At 46.2% G+C, this 17,878-nt stretch overlaps 1 protein-coding gene across 3 annotated transcripts in view; it reads left to right on the plus strand.

The window, feature by feature from the left end:
• The window catches only part of adamtsl3 (ADAMTS-like 3), a 210,193-nt gene that overhangs the window by 109,081 nt on the left and 83,234 nt on the right, over positions 1–17,878 (plus strand). For all 3 annotated transcript variants that reach the window (XM_086289669.1, XM_086289753.1, XM_086289837.1), the window contains exons 5-6: positions 2,294–2,339; positions 4,419–4,655. In XM_086289669.1, the coding sequence (XP_086145795.1) occupies positions 2,294–2,339; positions 4,419–4,655 (283 nt within the window). The remainder of the gene's footprint in view (positions 1–2,293; positions 2,340–4,418; positions 4,656–17,878) is intronic.

Genomic DNA, 17,878 nt, shown 5'->3' on the forward strand with positions numbered 1-17,878 from the left:
CTGTAAGCTGTAGGCATTCCACATCCACGGCCGCTGCACGCCCACACAGAGTTTGTCTCACCGTGGTTGAGTCGTCGATGCATTTCAGCGGGAGAAATCTATTAATTGGCTCATTAATACGGTGCCGCGGTCGGCCGCTGTCCGTGCCCGGTGCAGCTGAACGGCTGCAGCGTGCTTCTCGGGCTCAGATCTGCACTAAAGAGCAGATTGGAGCAGAGCTGCTTTACCCCGGGATAAATGAGCTGCAACCAGTTTAGTCGAATGTTATTGTGAGTTAGCAGGACAAATGTGCATTTTACGGCTGTTAGCGCACACCGAGAGATTGTTAACAAGGTGGAACAGATTTAACAGCATGTCCGTGCTGTCACAGGGAACGGAGCGCTGCGCTATGGCACATTTCACACAGGGCTCAGGTTCAGTGTGTGTGTGTGTGTGTGTGTGTGTGTGTGTGTGTGTGTGTGTGTGTGTGTGTGTGTGTTTACTTTTTCTTGGCTTTGTGGGCTCTGCCAGCTGGAGCTCAGTGAAGTGCTGAAATAGCTGCTGACTGAGTAAGGTATGCTGCAGGTGGTGTGTGCTATTACCTTACAGGTGTGTGTGTGTGTGTGTGTGTGTGTGTGTGTGTGTGTGTGTGTGTGTGTGTGTGTGTGGTAATCTATTATATTCATGGTGGATCTCAGGCCCCTGGAGGTCCGATCTGGAGCAAAGTTCAGGGTGAAAATGATGATGATGATGATGAATGATGAACTGGAAACAGGAAAGATGAGAAAACTGTGCACGTGTTTCTGTGACTGGTTGATAAGAACATTCAGCACCAGAATGAGTGATGAGTCAAACAAAAGCTGTGAAGTCCAACGATGCAGCCATGGACACCAGTCGATGTGAGGTTTGGCTATAGACTGTATATAAAGGATGGATACAGCCCCGTGACATCACCCCCGGTTTGATTCTGAGTCTTTGGAGACTGACTGCTGCTGGCCTCACAGGTTTCAGTGCTCACACCGAACTCCTCGTCACTCTCAGCCTGTTTTCATTTTAGACGAGTTGATTGAGTTTATGTTTGAATGCCTTCGCGCGTCGGAGAACCCGGTGACAGGATGATGTTTTTAGCTTTCTGGAGACAAGAGGAGCACGAAGCTCTGTCCTCGTCTGCTGCTCCGCTATGATCATTGCAACTGAAAATACTGCAGTGTAATATTATCACCACCATCATTCCCATCGTTACCTCCACAGATGAAGCATTAATAGTTCCTCTGATGTCCACGTCAGGCCGATTCAGTTCCCGCAGGCTCGTCCAACAAGCAGAAATCAGCACCTTTACAGTCTGTTCAAAGCTCCATGGATGAGGTGAAGGTGGTGTAAACGGTCGGTGTAACAGAGGATGCTTGGGAGTAGGTCAGATGGAGGCAGATGAGGTGACCCGCTAAAGAGAGCAGCTGAAAGTAGGAGACGAATAAGAAAACAGCCTCATCCTGAGAACCGAGGAAAACAAATCTTCCCGTTGAACTTTTTCGTGATTTTCCTTCCTTTGGAGCTAAAAGAGGCCCCACAAACACACGACGTATCAGTGGAAAGCCCAGGAAGTCCTCTGTTTAGCACATCAGGACTTAGTAGGGTAGCTCAAATAAGTCAGTAGATATAGAGCAAAAACAAACGCCCACTGCAGAGAACATAAATGAACAGGCTGGTTCTCAGGAGGTTATGAAGTCTGTAGTAACAGACCGCACAGGAAGGCTGAGCTCCAGTTGTGGTGCAGACGGAAATTCAGGGATTGTATAGGATGTCACTGAGCACTGATTAGCAGGTGTCTGTGTCTGAGTGATGCTCCAACCAAGACAGCTGATTCACCGTCAGAGGTCAGAGGTCACGTCTGCCTTCAAACGAACAACAGAGGAGCTGAAACGCTTTGTTAACAGGGGAAGAAGCTGTTAGTGAGGCTGCAGCTGCTGCTGGGCCTTCTTTACCACAGCGTTGGTGCTGTGGGTCCAGGTGCGGTCAGTGAGTGACAGTGGGGGGTTGTGTCTGCCGCCCCCCCACAGTCAGCAGCGTCTTCACTGTGAGCTCTGTGTGCTGTAATGAACTGAGTAAGTCAGTAATTAGGAGATTATTGTCTCGTTACACCATAATCTCTGCGCCCCAGTGGAACCATCACCATCATTTTTATCTGATTATAAAAATAATATTTGGCAGCTCACCGGCTGATGATGGGAAACGGTGCACGACTCGCTGTTTTTAAAGCTTTTGATGTCTTTTGGTTTTAATCACTAAATCGTTTTTTTCTGACCTTGTTTTACAGAAGCTGTGAAGGAAAAAATATCCGCTACAGAACCTGCAGTAACACGGTGAGTCTGAGTGGGTCTAAGGTGGTCCAGACGATGCAGAGAACTCAGCCTCAGAGACGCAGGGAGGAGGGACTCCTCCATGAACAGCTGAGGTGGTTCCACATCTGCCTCGTAGCGTTTCAGGCTTGTCCAGCTGGCGGAGGCCCTGGAGATGCTGGAGAGATTATGTCCGTCAGTGGGACCCAGACAGAGCTCTGAGCTTCTCTGCCCAGGCGCAGCTGTCAGTTTAACAGAGGAATGAATCGTGCCAACCGCTCTCCACATGAGCCAGGACGTTCCTCGCTGCTCAAAGGGAGTTTTTCTTCCCACTGTTGCCAAAGCGTTGGCTCACAGATGGTCGTCTGGAGTTGGAGGGTCTTAACCTTACGAAATAAAGCTCCTCGAGATGACGCTCGTTACATGTCCATGACGGGGGCTTCACCTTCCAGCTCAGCTTTCTCCACCACAGCGGTGCAGCACTGATCCACCTGTCATGTTCACACCTTCCTGTCCCTCATCAGGAGGATCTTCCTCACTTGGGGCACCGACTCCTCCAATCAAGAGGGAACAGAGACGCTCAGACTTTTGGGCGCTCGCTCTGCTTCTCACTCAGCTGTTAAACTCACAGAAGTCTTCTTAACTTAGCATCCTGTTGACCTCGCGCTGCGATGACAGATGGGAGATGCAGCTTAGATTTTCGTTTCTTTCCCGTCACTCGGTTCCTCCTCTGCACAGTCTGCCCGTCCTCCTCTTCCTGTCTGTCGATGTTGCCGTTCCGGTCGTCATCCCGGCTGGCTTCGGCGTGATCAGCTGCTGTAAACGAAGGAACAAGAAAAACCAGAAAAACAAAGAGCAGAAGTCTCCTGACCAGCACCCCCAGAGATGGCACGACTAAAAGCTGCCCAGGAATAATCTGAACGGACCAAACACAAATTTGGTCTGAATGTGTGTGTATCCTCCTCTACTTCCTGTTTATGCATGAAAACCTCATATGATCTATAAGCTAATGGCAACATCACAGATCCGGCCTGCTGAAATAACCTCGCCATTTTTAATCCGAGGAAAACCGGCCTTATTTCTCTCGTTCCCCACTGAAGTGTTTTAGTCTGGATCCATTGCATCCGGTGAGAAAAATTCCCAGGTTAATTTCTATCCCGTGTCTGTTGACACGTTGAAGCTAAGTCTGTGTGAACCGGAGCTCGGGCTGAAGGATACGAGCAGTGGCAGAGTGTGACTGCGTGGAGCCGATGTGTCACACCGGATTTGTCCAATTCTCCGTCACACGGAGGAGGACGGATTTTTGGCTGCCAGAGGAGCAAACGTCTGGTCTCGATCCGAGACGGCGTTCGGTCCTAAGAAGCACCGAAACAGCTTCTCTGCAGCATCACCTCCTCTCGGTCACACAGACGGACTTCCAGCTGCAGCTTCGTTTTCCACGTTCTGTGGATATTTGAGTCATTAAAAGGAAACAACAGCCCTAAATTCAGCTGAAGCGTCTCCCAGCACCACCCTCTAATACACTGGTGTCACAGGAAAGTGTTAGTGTGGTGCATCTAAAAAACGAGAAGTGATATTTTTATATCATCTGAAAGAAGAAGGAGTAGTGAGGCTGATGACTATCACTCAGTGATGTGGAGCTGACAGTGAGCGGTAACCAGCCATGGGAAGCTGCTGTCAGGCTTCACGGCTCTGTGGAGTGTCTGAATTGTGTTAAACCAGAGATCTCTGCTCTGCCGTCACAGACTCCCTGCTGCGAGTTTCTGCTGGTGCCAGAAAATACCTGCTTCCTCCAGCTGTTTGATCATCTGCTGAAATGTTTAAGCTCCTCCACAGGTTGGAAATGCAAAAGTAAAATGTTTGCTCCTGAGGAAAACCTCTAAAACTGTGTGGCCTTCAGGGCTCACCGTGGCCAGCCCAGAGATGTAACCTCTCCAGCGTGTCCTGGGTCTGCCCAGGGCCTCCTCCCTTCTTTAGAAACAGAAAGTATGAGAGCCATCTGAATTAGGAGGCGAAATATGAATTTCGGTCAGTCGTCACGTGAAAAAACGAGATGAGTTTATAAAGAGTTATTGTGGTGACACTTTCGTCTCCTCTCCTCAGGACTGCCCTGCAGAGTCGGGGGATTTCCGGGCCCAGCAGTGTTCGGCTCACAATGACATCAAGTACCAGGGCGTCACGTACGAGTGGGTCCCAGCGCCGTACGACCCCACCGCCCCCTGCACTCTGCGCTGCCAGGCTAAAGGCCGAAGCCTCACTGTGGAACTGGCCCCGAAGGTGCTGGACGGGACTCGGTGCCGAGCGGACGCCTTTGACATGTGCATCAGCGGAGTGTGTCAGGTAAGGGACGCCATGAGAAATCCTTCCTGCCACTGCTGGCATGAATAGACGGTACTGAACGCGGGCACGTACCGCCCCCTCCTTTCTCTGCTCTCGTTTTCTTGCAGTTTTTATATTTAATAAAAGTGAACGTGGAAGTGCAGCTTTTATGTTCTCAGGTTACGGTAAGTGTCGAGCATTTGCTGCGTCGTGTTGAAGCCCTCGCACAGGTTCGTGCTCATGATGTTGAAGCTCCTAATGATGCCTTTGCACATCCATAACTCGGAGTGAGCACACCCTGAGGTCATTGAACGCACCCGATCGGCTCTACGGAAACCAAAAAGCTACAAAATGAGTTTACAGACGGAGCCACTGCGACTTCACTGCACGTGATCCTCAAAATAGGCGTAAAAACTGGAGCTCTAACTTCCTGGCTTGTCTCAGCCGAGACAGCCGTGTTATTGGTCAGACAGTTGCATTGAAATTACAGCACAGGTCTAGCAGACAGCTATTAGCTACAGCTGTGCCTGCACATCTGTCAGAGTGCCAAAATCAAACAGGTGCGTTAATGAAATGTTTGCTAGGACATGAACTATGGAGACCACAGAGCCGTTTGTTCCTGCTGTAAGGAGGGCGGGCTTACCGTTGGAGCCTGCCTCGTGTGGATGTGAGAGGAACTGCTGGTCTCAGTGTTTTCCACGCCGCCTTCTTTTTCCAGCCTGGGAGGTTGCCAGTTGGAGTCAGCCCCGGGAAATAAAGTGCACTCCCCTGTCCCACATTTAATTGACACATCTGTCCACCCTTCCTGGCTCTCTGCGGAGTTTGTAGCTCTGTAATAACATCAGCCCGATCCGCTTTGCTTCCAATAAACAAGAGCCAGAATTGTGTTTGACACTCGAGTTCACTCGAGGTCGTGTTTTTGGCGTGCCTCCTCTACATTTTGGCCTCATTAGTTCAGTTTTGTCCCAGTTAAACTGTGATGATCCTCGCGGGCCACGATGAAATAATGAAAGCACAGAGATGCCAGAATCACCCCGAGTGGATTATATACGGACTCTAACTGCTCGACAGGAGCGGCGTCGCAGGTATCACACCTGACAGACGCGTGTAGTGACTCTTTGGATGGCGGCAGGCAGCGGTGGCGTACATCTATCACGAGCTTTGGACGGCTTGTTGTTTTTCATTTTCTTGTTATCGTCACTTTGGCTGCATCTCATGCTGAACACCGAACGGCAATTTCACTCTCCAGCCAACAGTTAATTAGTTAAATTTAACTCAGCCTCTGAAGTGTGGCAGTAAACATGTTAGAAGCACTGGACTGTAAGCTGTGAACACAGCGTCTGCACACTGCCCAGCTCCGGATCTCCTCACTGCTCACTGTGAAATGTTGAAAATGTTTCGTTTAAAGGGGAAATTTAGGAACTCACAGTTTGGTTATTTGACCTAAAAAAAAATATTAGATATCTGTGAGTGTCTGCAGTGGCTGGTTCAGGGACCTTCTCCCTACAGAGCAGCATTAGCTCGGGGATGGTGGTGTGTTTCCTCTTCACTGACTGAAGTCCTGACATTAGAGGTTTCTGCTGTAATCCAGGATTCAGTATTCGCTCAGTAACAGCGAGCTGTCGTGGCACAGATGCATTAAAAAACATCCCAATGTGGCGCTACAACACAATCGGGTTTCACGAAGAGCACGCCATCCGTCTGGTCTCATCTGTCCACTGAAAGCATGCATCACACAGCCTCCTGGTTCATCCGTATGATCTCTGGCAGACTGCAGATGGGCAGTTTCTCCCTGCTGTGAACACTGCTGTTGTTGTCCCGATGATGATTCATGAGCATGAATATCAGTCAGCAAGGTGGTTGGTTCGGACGACATAGATGTGGCTGTACGGAGATGCGTAACACGGTAAGGGGAATTGTTGAAAAGAATATATCAATGGGTCAATAGGTTCGACTATAGGAGCACAGGGGTGTGTTTAAATGAGACACAGAGACAAGAGTGTAACTCAAAAGAACCAGCCGACGTTAGTGAAATAAACCATTAAAGGCACTTTACAATTGTAGAAAGGAAACGTACAAAAGATGAAAGAAAAGTAAAACACATAAACTACTAAGACAACGACTTGGCCAAGTGTTACTTTTGGTTTTCAATGCTGGGTGCACCCTAGTCACCTGACTCCTTAACTTTGATAGAAACATATTACACAAATCTCACACTCCTTTCACATGTGGAGAATGTTCTACACAACAGCTCATTATTCAAAGTCCCAAATAAAAAATGTCCAAAAAATTCCCAGGTGTGAAAGAAAATAGGGGTGAGAGAATGTCAGGCAGTGGTCTCATGTATAACCAGCTGTGTGAGAGAGTGTGAGTGATACAGTCCTACCACACCTCAAGGTGCAGCACATCATCAAGTGGAAAAGACGCGAGTCTCAGTCTCTCTAAGTCCAGGTGGGAAGGCTCGCCATCGAATCCACCCCTGACCTGCCAACAGACGGGGTCAGAAGAGCAATTCAAATATTAATTATGCTGTTCTAGCTATAATGCACAACTTAGGATTTTGTTGACATCATACTCTACATCAATTTGCAATTAAACTACTCAAATTTGATAAAATAAAACATCTCTGTTACATAAACTGCAATATATTATCTTATGTTAAAAATTGTAATACAAACACTTTTCTAAATACATTATGAAAACATTAACACTTACAACCAAGCTAAGTAAAGTTAGTGCATATGTGACAGTTATTAACCAAACAATTCAGATAAATTCAGTTACTGAACAATAAAGTGCAAAACAGATTTAGGCTACGTCCACACGTACCCGGGTATTTATGAAAACGCAGATTTTTCTATGCGTTTGCACCTTTCGTCCACACGTAAACGGCGTTCTCGGTCACTGAAAACGGAGATTTTTAAAAACTCCTGCCAGGGTGGAGATTTGTGAAAACTCCGTTTTTGCGTTTACGTGTGGACGAGAAAAACGGAGAAAACGCAGAAAATGCAGCGTCTTCTTCTTCTTTGTGTTTAACGGCGGTTGGCAACCAACGTAAAGGAGCATTACCGCCTCCTACTGTTCCGGAGTATGGGTCAGACACAAGCTGTATCAAAAAAAACCCAAAAACGTTTCCTTCATTTCTGCGTTTACGTGTGGACGAGATTATTTTTCAAAACGAAAACGGAAAATCTCCGTTTTCAAACATACCCGTGTACGTGTGGACGTAGCCTTAAACTAAGACATACATGTACTCAGCGATCTCAGTGCATCAGGCCGAAGACAATGGTACGGTGTCTCTCGGTCGAACCACGCGGGACTCTAAACAGCGTAACAGGGCATGTTTTTTTCTTTAATGACAGTACTACGACGTGAAGGAAAATAAACATAAAGTTGCGCTTCAAGTGTTACCTCACTTCTGGAAGCAGAGTGAGATGAACTTCCAGGCAGCTGATAACAACTAGAGCTAATGAAGGCTAACAGTTTAGCTAGCTTTCTAAAGGCGCCAGAAAACTGCAGCATTCGTCTGTTTACTCACTTTGACTACTTTTAACATGAAAGGCAGCTGATAACCAGCGAACTTATGTGCAGCACAGTTGGTTGCAAACTTTTATCTAATACTTTTTCCAACTCATAAACTTCAGTCTCTCAGGGATCAAAACTTTGCAGCGCAGCTCAGCACGCGACTACACACACGTAGCGGCGAACACAGAGCAGATGGGAGGGACACACAGCGGCAGGATGCTTTCCCATTGGTCAAAGCATACTGGGACCTGTGCATTTCGATTGGTTTGACAGGCTGTCCATCTCTACTCATATTTATCAGTCCTTAAAGTGGTACCCTCGTTTTATTTGGGTTACAGATGTCTCTGAGACAGGGCAGGAGATTGTTCAACATCATCTTGGAGAGTGAGAGGAATCCTGAGGAAGGGAGAAGATCAAAAGTGCAGATCTGTAGGAACTACAGTGGGATGAAGCTAGCTTCAGAGAGTAGTTGAAGAAGAGCGGTGATGATCAGTGAGCAGCAGGACAGCTTCACGATGAGAAAGAGGTTTCCTTGTGATTGCTCTGAGAGGGCAGATGTTGGCCAGGTCTTTGTGGATCTGTGAGAGGAAGTCAGGAGTGCTAGAGAAGGATGTGAAGGTGGTGCAGGACATGTACGAGGAGGTGTGCAGTAGGAGCGACTGATGGGATGAAGGTGGTGGTGGGATCGCATCAGGAAGCTGCTCTGACCCCCGTCTTGTTTGCAGCGGTGATGGAAAGGCTGACAGATGAAGTCAAGCAGGAGGAGCAGGCGGACTATGGTGTTTGCAGACGACGCTGTGATCTGTAGTGAGAGTAGGCAGACAGGTGGAGGAGAGCCTGGAGAGGTGGAGGTATGCTCTGGAAAGAAGAGGAGCAGCAAGACAGAATACACGTGTCTGAATGAGAGGGAGACAGGTGGGAAGGTGAATGTGCAAAGAGCAGCGGTAGTGAAGGTGGATGTGTTTAACAACCATCCACAGAGAGCGCAGGCAGGGTGAAGCGGGTGGAGACGAGTGTCAGGAGGGATCTGTGACAGAAAAAGAGCAGCAGGCCTGAAAGGGAAGATTTAAAAGACGGTAGTGAGAGCTGCTGTGATGGTCTGGAGACGGTGGAGGTCGAGCTGAAGGTGTTGAGAGCTTCTCTGGTGAGTCTGATCAGAGGGTTTGCACATGTGCAGAGGCGGGAGGATGGAGGTATCGGACAAAGGAAGATGAAGATGGAGCTGCCAGGCAGGAGGAGGAGAGGAAGACCTCAGAGGAGGTTCGTGGATGTAGTGAAGGAGGACATGCAGAGGGTCGGTGAGACAAAGGAGGAAGCTGGGACAGGAGGAGGTGGAGGCAGATGATTCGCTGTGGTTTATGCAGAGCTCCAGAGGGTTTATCAAAGCATGTAAGCTCCACCAAACTGCTGACAAAATCCTTAAAGAGCAGGTTTCTCATCAAATCCAATAACTCGCCCCGCTTATACACATCCAGCTGCCTGCATCACACTGCACCTGCGACCGCGCTGCTCCGTGGATGGAAAAGGCCGACGCATTCGCAGACTGACACTTGAAATTACACATTATCCTTTAATGGTGTCTTTATACAGAAGTCGTAAGAGGCTTTCTCCATCCGCAGCTGTCGTCCGATACTTCAGCCTGTATTTACTCCGAGGAGAAGCTGTCCTCCTCCCTCTCTGCTCCGCTCGCCTCCATTCAGCAAACGCAAAGATACATAAACACTGTGAAGTGGCTGCAGGGTAACGGAGCAATTAGGACACGAAATAAAAATGTTCAGTGTTTATATGCGGTAGTTTAATATCAACAGAAGGTTTCAGTGTTTAGATCTGAGGCTGTTGTTTCCGGCCGCTGTGCCAGAACCGCTCATAAACTTCAACGCAAGTTCCTTCTGATGTGACACAGTGTGTGTGTGTGTGTGTGTGTGTGTGTGTGTGTGTGTGTGTGTGTGTGTGTGTGTGTGCGTGTGTGTGTGTGTGTGTTCCCATCATTTAAACAGAGCCTTTTATATTTTCTTAAAATGGCACATTTTGATTTTAAAGACTGAGAACGTCTTAATGAGGAGTGACGTGTGACCCTGGGGATCTGCTGTTGGCCCGATTCTCACTGTGAGAATGAGTTTAGGCAGAGATGACATCGGGATTAAAATTGAGTCTTTTACAACATTAAACACACGTTAAAGCATCAGGAAAACTTTTCATTTTCCAGGAAGGTTTGAAAACATCAACAAAAGATGTAGAACAGCAGATAAGTAACTCTTTAACTTTCCTGTTCAGAGATGGGATAGAGAGACAAAACTAATTACATATAAACACACCGGGAGTTAGAGAGGTGAGTGCATCATGGGAATCCCCGGCAGCCTACGTCTATTGCAGCATAACTAAGGGAGGATTCAGGGTCACCTGGTCCAGCCCTAACTATATGCTTTAGCAAAAAGGAAAGTTTGAAGCCTAATCTTGAAAGTAGAGATAGTGTCTGTCTCCTGAATCCAAACTGGAAGCTGGTTCCACAGAAGAGGGGCCTGAAAACTGAAGGCTCTCCCTCCCATTCTACTTTTAAATACTCTAGGAACAACAAGTAGGCCTGCAGAGCGAGAGCGAAGTGCTCTAATAGGGTGATATGGTACTACAAGGTCATTAAGATAAGATGGGGCCTGATTATTTAAGACCTTGTATGTGAGGAGCAGGATTTTGAATTCTGGATTTAACAGGAAGCCAAAACAGGAGAAATCTGCTCTCTCTTTCTAGTCCCTGTCAGGACTCTTGCTGCAGCATTTTGGATTAGCTGAAGGCTTTTCAGGGAGTTTTTAGGACTTCCTGATAATAATGAATTACAGTCGTCCAGCCTGGAAGTAATAAATGCATGAACGAGTGTTTCGCTCTCAGACAGGTGGATTTGCATGTCTGTGCAGTTTAAGCACATCAGGTCCAACTGTTTTGTTCCTGTTTTTAAGACTGTATTAAATGAGCAACCAACCAAATGGTCAGTGACCAGCTGACCTGAGTTGGTTTCTTCTGCTACCAGCTGGTTCCAGACCCTCAGATGTGTCATTGATGGAGGAGGTTTCTGTGATGCAGCTTTACTCAGCGTGTACGTCCAGAGAGTGCATGCAGCTCCATGCAGCTGGACGTGAAGTGACTCTAAAACTGCAGTTTTTCTGAGACGCCGTGGTGCTGATGGCCTGCAGCCACTAATGGTTGAGATTCTGCGTCAGCAGAGAAGCACCACTCATTTCTGATTAGGACTAATCAAATCAACGGTAATCCTCACACGCGAGAACCTGCTCACGCCCGCACTGCAGCGTCGGCCCGAATGAATGAAATTACGTGCCAACAGATATTTGAATTCCCTGATAACAGTTTGTCACCTGAAGTGAGGATGAAATATTCGCACAACCCTGACGTTCCTTAGGTGCACTAATCTGACATTTTGTGGCACACACTGCAGATTAGACGCCTCTAATCCTCAGAATTACACCCCAGCTCAGTCACTGACAGCCTGATGCCTTCTTTTCTCAGCTGCACACTCCAGAACACCAGTTCCCCATTTCATAGTTTTACTGTGAGTTATGATGAATCTGTCAGACGCTAAGTTAAACCACGCGGGCTTCCTAAAGCTGAAGGAGCTTCTAAGATTTGGTTTGTGAACTGAAAAAGGTCATCTCACAGCAGAAAACAGTGCTGTTGGAAGGATGTGACACGTGCCAATGATGTGTAATTTCCTCGATTGTTGAATTCAGCTGAAAACAGCATCTCTGAAAACTTCTTTGTCTATTTTCAGAGATTTTCTCGTAAAGACACAATTTTATACCCTCATCATGTGTAATCACTGCTCTCCACATTTTTCCTTTCACCCTCTTACGTGTGTGATGTGTGCAGGGCTGACATTTCTGTATAAAACACAATCTTAACTCACTAAAGGCAAAACATCAAAGAGTATTTTCTGCCTGTATGGCGGACCAGGAATGCCAGAATTATGAGCCAAGACGTGAGCTGACTCAGTAAATCCAGATGCCATTGAACGCACCCTACCATCCATCTGTCCTCTGACCTGTGCTGCTTTAATCCTGGATGTCTCTTTTATGCCTCAGTCATCCAGCAGAGGCACCTGGTGTCTATCAACCAATCACAGCTCAGTGCACACTTTAAACGGCAGGTGCTATTTTTGATTAAAGTGGAAAAGGAGAGTAAAGACAAAGGGAGCTGTATTTAATAGAGATGGACCGATCCGATATTACGTATCGGTATCGGTCCGATACTGACCTAAATTACTGGATCGGATATCGGAGAAAAATAAAAAATGTAATCCGATCCATTAAATATCACGAAAGCACCTCACAAAACTTGCAACACGCCGTAACTCGCCTCAGAACGTCGGAGCAGTATGCATCACGTGATAGAGCAGCTGTGGCATGCGGGACCTGTCGGTGGTCTGGATAGCATGTGGAGCTTCGCTAGCAACCCGGCATTTCATCTCCGACAAAGTTATCCCCGAGAGAAGTAAAGCAAGTGTGTAAGTCCATCTCTGAATGTTTGTAAAGCATTCCCACGTTAAGCTTAACGAGCGACTGCCTCTCGCTCTCCGGCTGCTACTTCAATCGTGAAGCTGCTAATGATCAGCTGATCGGCTTTTCTGTCGTGAGTCTCTCTTGTTTGTTTTTGGTCCACTTTGCACCAGAAAGAGGAAACCAGCGGCTGAACAACAGCAGCACGTTTAAGCTTGATCAGCTGTTGTTAGAATTTATTTAATATTACTTTCTACTCCAGGATCTTTTTCTACGTAGCTGACGCTGGTAACTGTGCAGGGGCGGATCTAGCAAAGTTTAGCCAGGGGGGCCGATAGGGCATTAACTGGGAAAAGGGGGCACAAAGACATACTTTTCTTTCTTATTCTCATTTAAAATGTCTAGCTTTTAATAAATAATTATCTGACACCCAAAGTTTTAATTTGATGTAAAATGAATAGAAGTCAATTACTGTATATAGTGACTATTAAGTCTAATATATATACCCTAGTAAGCTATAGTACTTTTTCCTTTGGGAAGGTACCATCTGTGCAGTCTGCAATTTTGTTGAAGAAAGATGTTGAATCTATTTAATATTTCTTGAAAAATAATTGATTTCTGTGCATTTTTTTCACACTCCATCAAATTAAGGTTGATTACGTCGATTAAGCATCATGAGGTGGAGCGTGAGGGGTGGTTCCCTATTTTTTATTTATTTATTTTTGTTGTTGCTGGGAGTTGGAACCCTATTAGTTAGGTTGCTTAATATTTACGCTAAGTACTCTTTAAAATACCAGAATAGGGAGGATGGTGTAGGTTTAAGTTTATTAGATTGATCAGTATTGCTGAACTATGAAATATTTTTTTTGCATACAGGTATAACAGAATAGCTTTAGTGTAGTTGTTGTTTTAAACTTGAGTATGAACTTATACAAAATGCAGCAAGATATGTAAAAAACAGTTTTGTTGATTAAAAAACACTATATCGGATTCATATCGGTATCGGCAGATATCCAAATTTATGATATCGGTATCGGTATCGGACATTAAAAAGTGGTATCGTGCCATCTCTAGTATTTAATGCCGTTTCTGTCATGGCCGGGATGGCCGATGTGTTTGAGGTGTGGACCCAAAAACAGACACGGGAGAGAAAGCGAAGTATAACCAAAGGTGAGGCGAGAAACTAAACTAAAACCTAAATGTGAGCACTGTGACGTGGAACGTGAATCTGAACAACAGCATGAAAACTATCCTGAGACTTGACGTAACAGGACACGAGACAAACAGACGACGCGACACTGAACAGAGGGAGACAGAGGACCTAAATACACAGAAGGGTGACGAGGGAAACAGCGAAACTAAACACACTGAACATGGAAACAAGACTTTCAAAATAAAACAGGAAACATGGAGAGATGAGTGGACATACATGACAGACAGGAGACATGGAATGAACACGAGGAGAGAGACGCGGACACAAGGACATGACACATGACAAACAGGAACAGACATAAACCAGACTAAACTCAACTAAGACAAACTAATAATAAAACTAGAACTGAACTTTCTCTCAATAAGCAATCATAATAATGCACCCTGTGGACTTTCTTTTCCTGCCTTTACTTCTGTTGTTCGGTTAAAAATGTCTTGTGTGTATGTAGACACATGTGGTGTCTGTGTTAGGGTCCTACTCTACAGCTACTTCCGTACGTACGCCGTTGTTTAGCGCGGTGTAATGATCACGATCAGAGGGAGAAGACGGCAGTGCAGCAGGAGAACGACAGACAGAAAAAAGATCAAAAATACAAGAAAAAAAATAGTAAGCTGCGTTAAGTCTAGATTGAGTCTTTTAGAGGCGACAGGAGTGGGAGTAATTATTCCATTTTATTCTTCATCTTCAGCCTAGATTTTTCTCCCACAATAATTTTCTGCTTTAGGAGTTTTCCTGCTTCCACGGCTGTTACTGTGGAGGAGTCTTTGTGCTGCTTCCTCTTTCATCTTCTCTGCACTAAAATTCCTCTTTCATAAACACTAAAACATATTCAGGGCACGGCTCGAAACACTGAAATCCCAAATGATCCAGCCTAACAACATCAACGTGAACACTAGACAACATGGTCTGTGCGAGGAGCGAACATGTTCAAGGATATGGAAAAGCGTATATATGGACTCCTATATGTCGTGTATTTTTAGCTTACTGATAGCAGCAAACTTTATAAATCTCTGTCTCCAGTGTGTATGTGGAAGGCTGAGACAGCAGGTACTGAAAAACACTGTTTAGATTTATCAATATTAGTATGGACATAGCCTCGGTGTTGTGAAATGTTCCTGCTGGGAAGCTGTTTGGCCAGAATCCAGGTAGGAAAAGAAATGAGCCTGCTTCCTCCGGGCTGAAAAGTTCTCCTCTCCTCCACTTTAAAGTTGTTTGGCCACAAACCTCACCTGCCAGGATGTAACAGGCAGTTTCCAAAGAGACAGCATTCACTCAGACTGCTTCAGGTACATCATTAAACTGAAAATAATAATGAGGCCAGACACACTCAGTCACGCAGGTAGACGGGCAGTCATGGGAGGCAGATGATGGATGCGTGCTCTAATGGCAGCTGCTGCGAGACCCGGCGTGCCGAGAGGCCACTGGGCACGTCGGGTACTAACGGTGATGGAGGGAGTGTGGAGCAGCGAGCGGCTCTGAAGCGGGAAGTTTGTCAGTGACGGAATGAGGCCAGTCCCTGCTCTGCTGCATGTAGTTTATGTAGATTAATAATACACCACACGTATACACGGAGACCAGAAAACGAGTCGATCCCAGGGAGCTGCAGTGCATCGTGTCGTCTGTCACTGTGTTTGTCTCCCCGTCACACTTTGTCACCTCGATAATCCTCGGCTTACAGGGTCTCTGCGATTGCTCTAAAGAGGCGTTTGTGTTCAGGGTGAAAGTGCGAGTTCATTCCATATGCCCCATAACAACACATCCGCTTCCAGTTTCCACATTTCCTGCAGCTGGCAAAGTCACAACGACGTCCAAAGAGTCAGAAGCATACAGAGCATGAAAACTGACATAAATCAATTCAATATTTACTTTTATTTATTTATTTTAGCAAGTAAGAAACTTCATGGAGGACACACAAAGCGTACGCCCCACAGAGTTTGCAGAGTGATGCCATGGACAGGTGTGGCATTCTGACCGCTGACGAGAATAACACCGATCATCGCTTCATCGCTGCACCTGTTAGTAGGCGAGTGTAGCAGATGTGAAATGGTCGACTGCGTTGTGACAACAGACACGGACTGGCTGGAAACAGGGTTTATTCCTATAAAACAGAGTGCAGCAGCAGAATCAGTGTCACACAGCGGCAGCAGGCTTCTCCTCACCCAGTGTGGAGTCCGTACAGCTCTGCTTGCATCATATAAAAGAAAATACAACTTATCAAAATAATAATTTTCACAACCGCCACTTCAAAATCAAATATTACAGTGGGGTAAAACAGAGACAATTATGGAATCACTAACAATAACGTATAACATTCAAATTCCCATTAAAATAGGTCAATTGCATAATACATATTCAAACAACTTTTTAACTCTTCCCAACATGGCTGAAGATACTGCTCAGAGCACAGCCTCGGGACATGAGCTCATTATACACATAAAACAAAAACTACACATTTACACATACCTATAAAACAGAGTGCAGCAGCAAAATCAGTGTCACACAGCGGCAGCAGGCTTCTCCTCACCCTGTTTAACACAAGTCAGTTCCACACAAACGGATGATACAACAGATAAAGCGCAGTTCCAAATATCATTTTTCTCACTCAAAGCGATTGAAAACACTTTGAGAGCTTTTAACCCTAGGAGCCAATACTTAACAAAGACAAATACACACGAATTTATATGGATAATTTAGTACAGGGAGAAGAGCTACAGAAAGCGTGCCTCACCAGTGTGGAGTCCGTACAGCTCTGGCTAGGAAACCCCACACCCGCAATGTGGCCGCAGGTGGCGTTACACTGATTAATGTCCCACTTCAACAATAACACACGGAACCTTAGTTCCACAAAAATAAAGTTCACACAATAAAAAAGTATAACCTATGTACAATACAGTTTTGAGAATGTTCACAATTCGTACATTATATCTCAGCTACATACTCCCCCCTGAACTTCTCAAAACCCGTTAGGTAAGGGTGAGCAACTGAGCGTCACATATAACAATTCGTAACTGTCAGTGATCTGGAAATTCACTACCCGGTGATACGTGCAACAAATATGTTTCCCAACTCATGGGGAAAGTAAACAGAAGAAAGTTGGCCAGACCCCCTAATGTTTACTCGCAAGAGAAAGTGCCTTATACACTATCCTGAACAAACAACACGGTAACAGCTACTATATGATGAATAGTACTCTGAGCTGAAGACAATCTCAAAATAGGTGTTAACATCTGACATGAAAATCACCCAACATATAAAACAAGTAGCCCTCACAGAAACAAGTTCTTGGCAAAGCTGCTCACTACATTGCCTGTTTGTAGGTTTCTTTGCTTCATAGTCTGGATTAACCTATTCACAGGCTTCACTATTCGACCCACTCTCGTCCTGATCTGGCCTGCTGCATTACTTGGGGGTACACCACCATGTTTCACGAGGCTCCCAACCTCGCTGACTGGCTGACTTTCAGGGTAACTGATACTTGGTAGTGTTCCCTCCTCAACTGGGGTAGTGCAAGCCCTGCTGTTGTTGTCATCATCTACTTCAGGGTAAGCAGCTACTTCACTACTGGCACTGTCACTGTCCTGATGCTCCTCATCATCCAACTGCGCACAGACACTGTCTCCAATACTGTCACACTCTTGGGGTCCTCTAGGAGCCGGGACACAGTCATCCGTCATCTGAGCCACCCAACGGGCTGTGCGTTCAGTACAATCGTCCTCAGGATCAGCGACAGGGGATTCTCCATCAGATTGACTCTGCTCCTGGCCGAGTTCTGATTCACTGGCAAAAGACATCTCTGGTTCGCCCTCGGACTCTATGGGCAGGAAATTAGCCTGCAAAAGCAAGTTCCTATGGACAACTTTCTCCTGTCCACTCTTGACGTTCCTGATGCGATACGTGTGGCATGTGGGGTTCTTGGAGATCACAGTGTAGATGGTCGACTCCCACCTATCAGCTAACTTCCTACGACCCCGTTCGCCCTTGTTTGCCAAAAGGACACGATCTCC

The sequence above is a fragment of the Aulonocara sp. 'chitande type north' Nkhata Bay genome, linkage group LG1 (assembly GCF_057382095.1).
Source record: "Aulonocara sp. 'chitande type north' Nkhata Bay isolate Kocher_YH1m ecotype deep benthic linkage group LG1, A_spYH_male_GT1.1, whole genome shotgun sequence".
Taxonomy (NCBI): domain Eukaryota; kingdom Metazoa; phylum Chordata; class Actinopteri; order Cichliformes; family Cichlidae; genus Aulonocara; species Aulonocara sp. 'chitande type north' Nkhata Bay.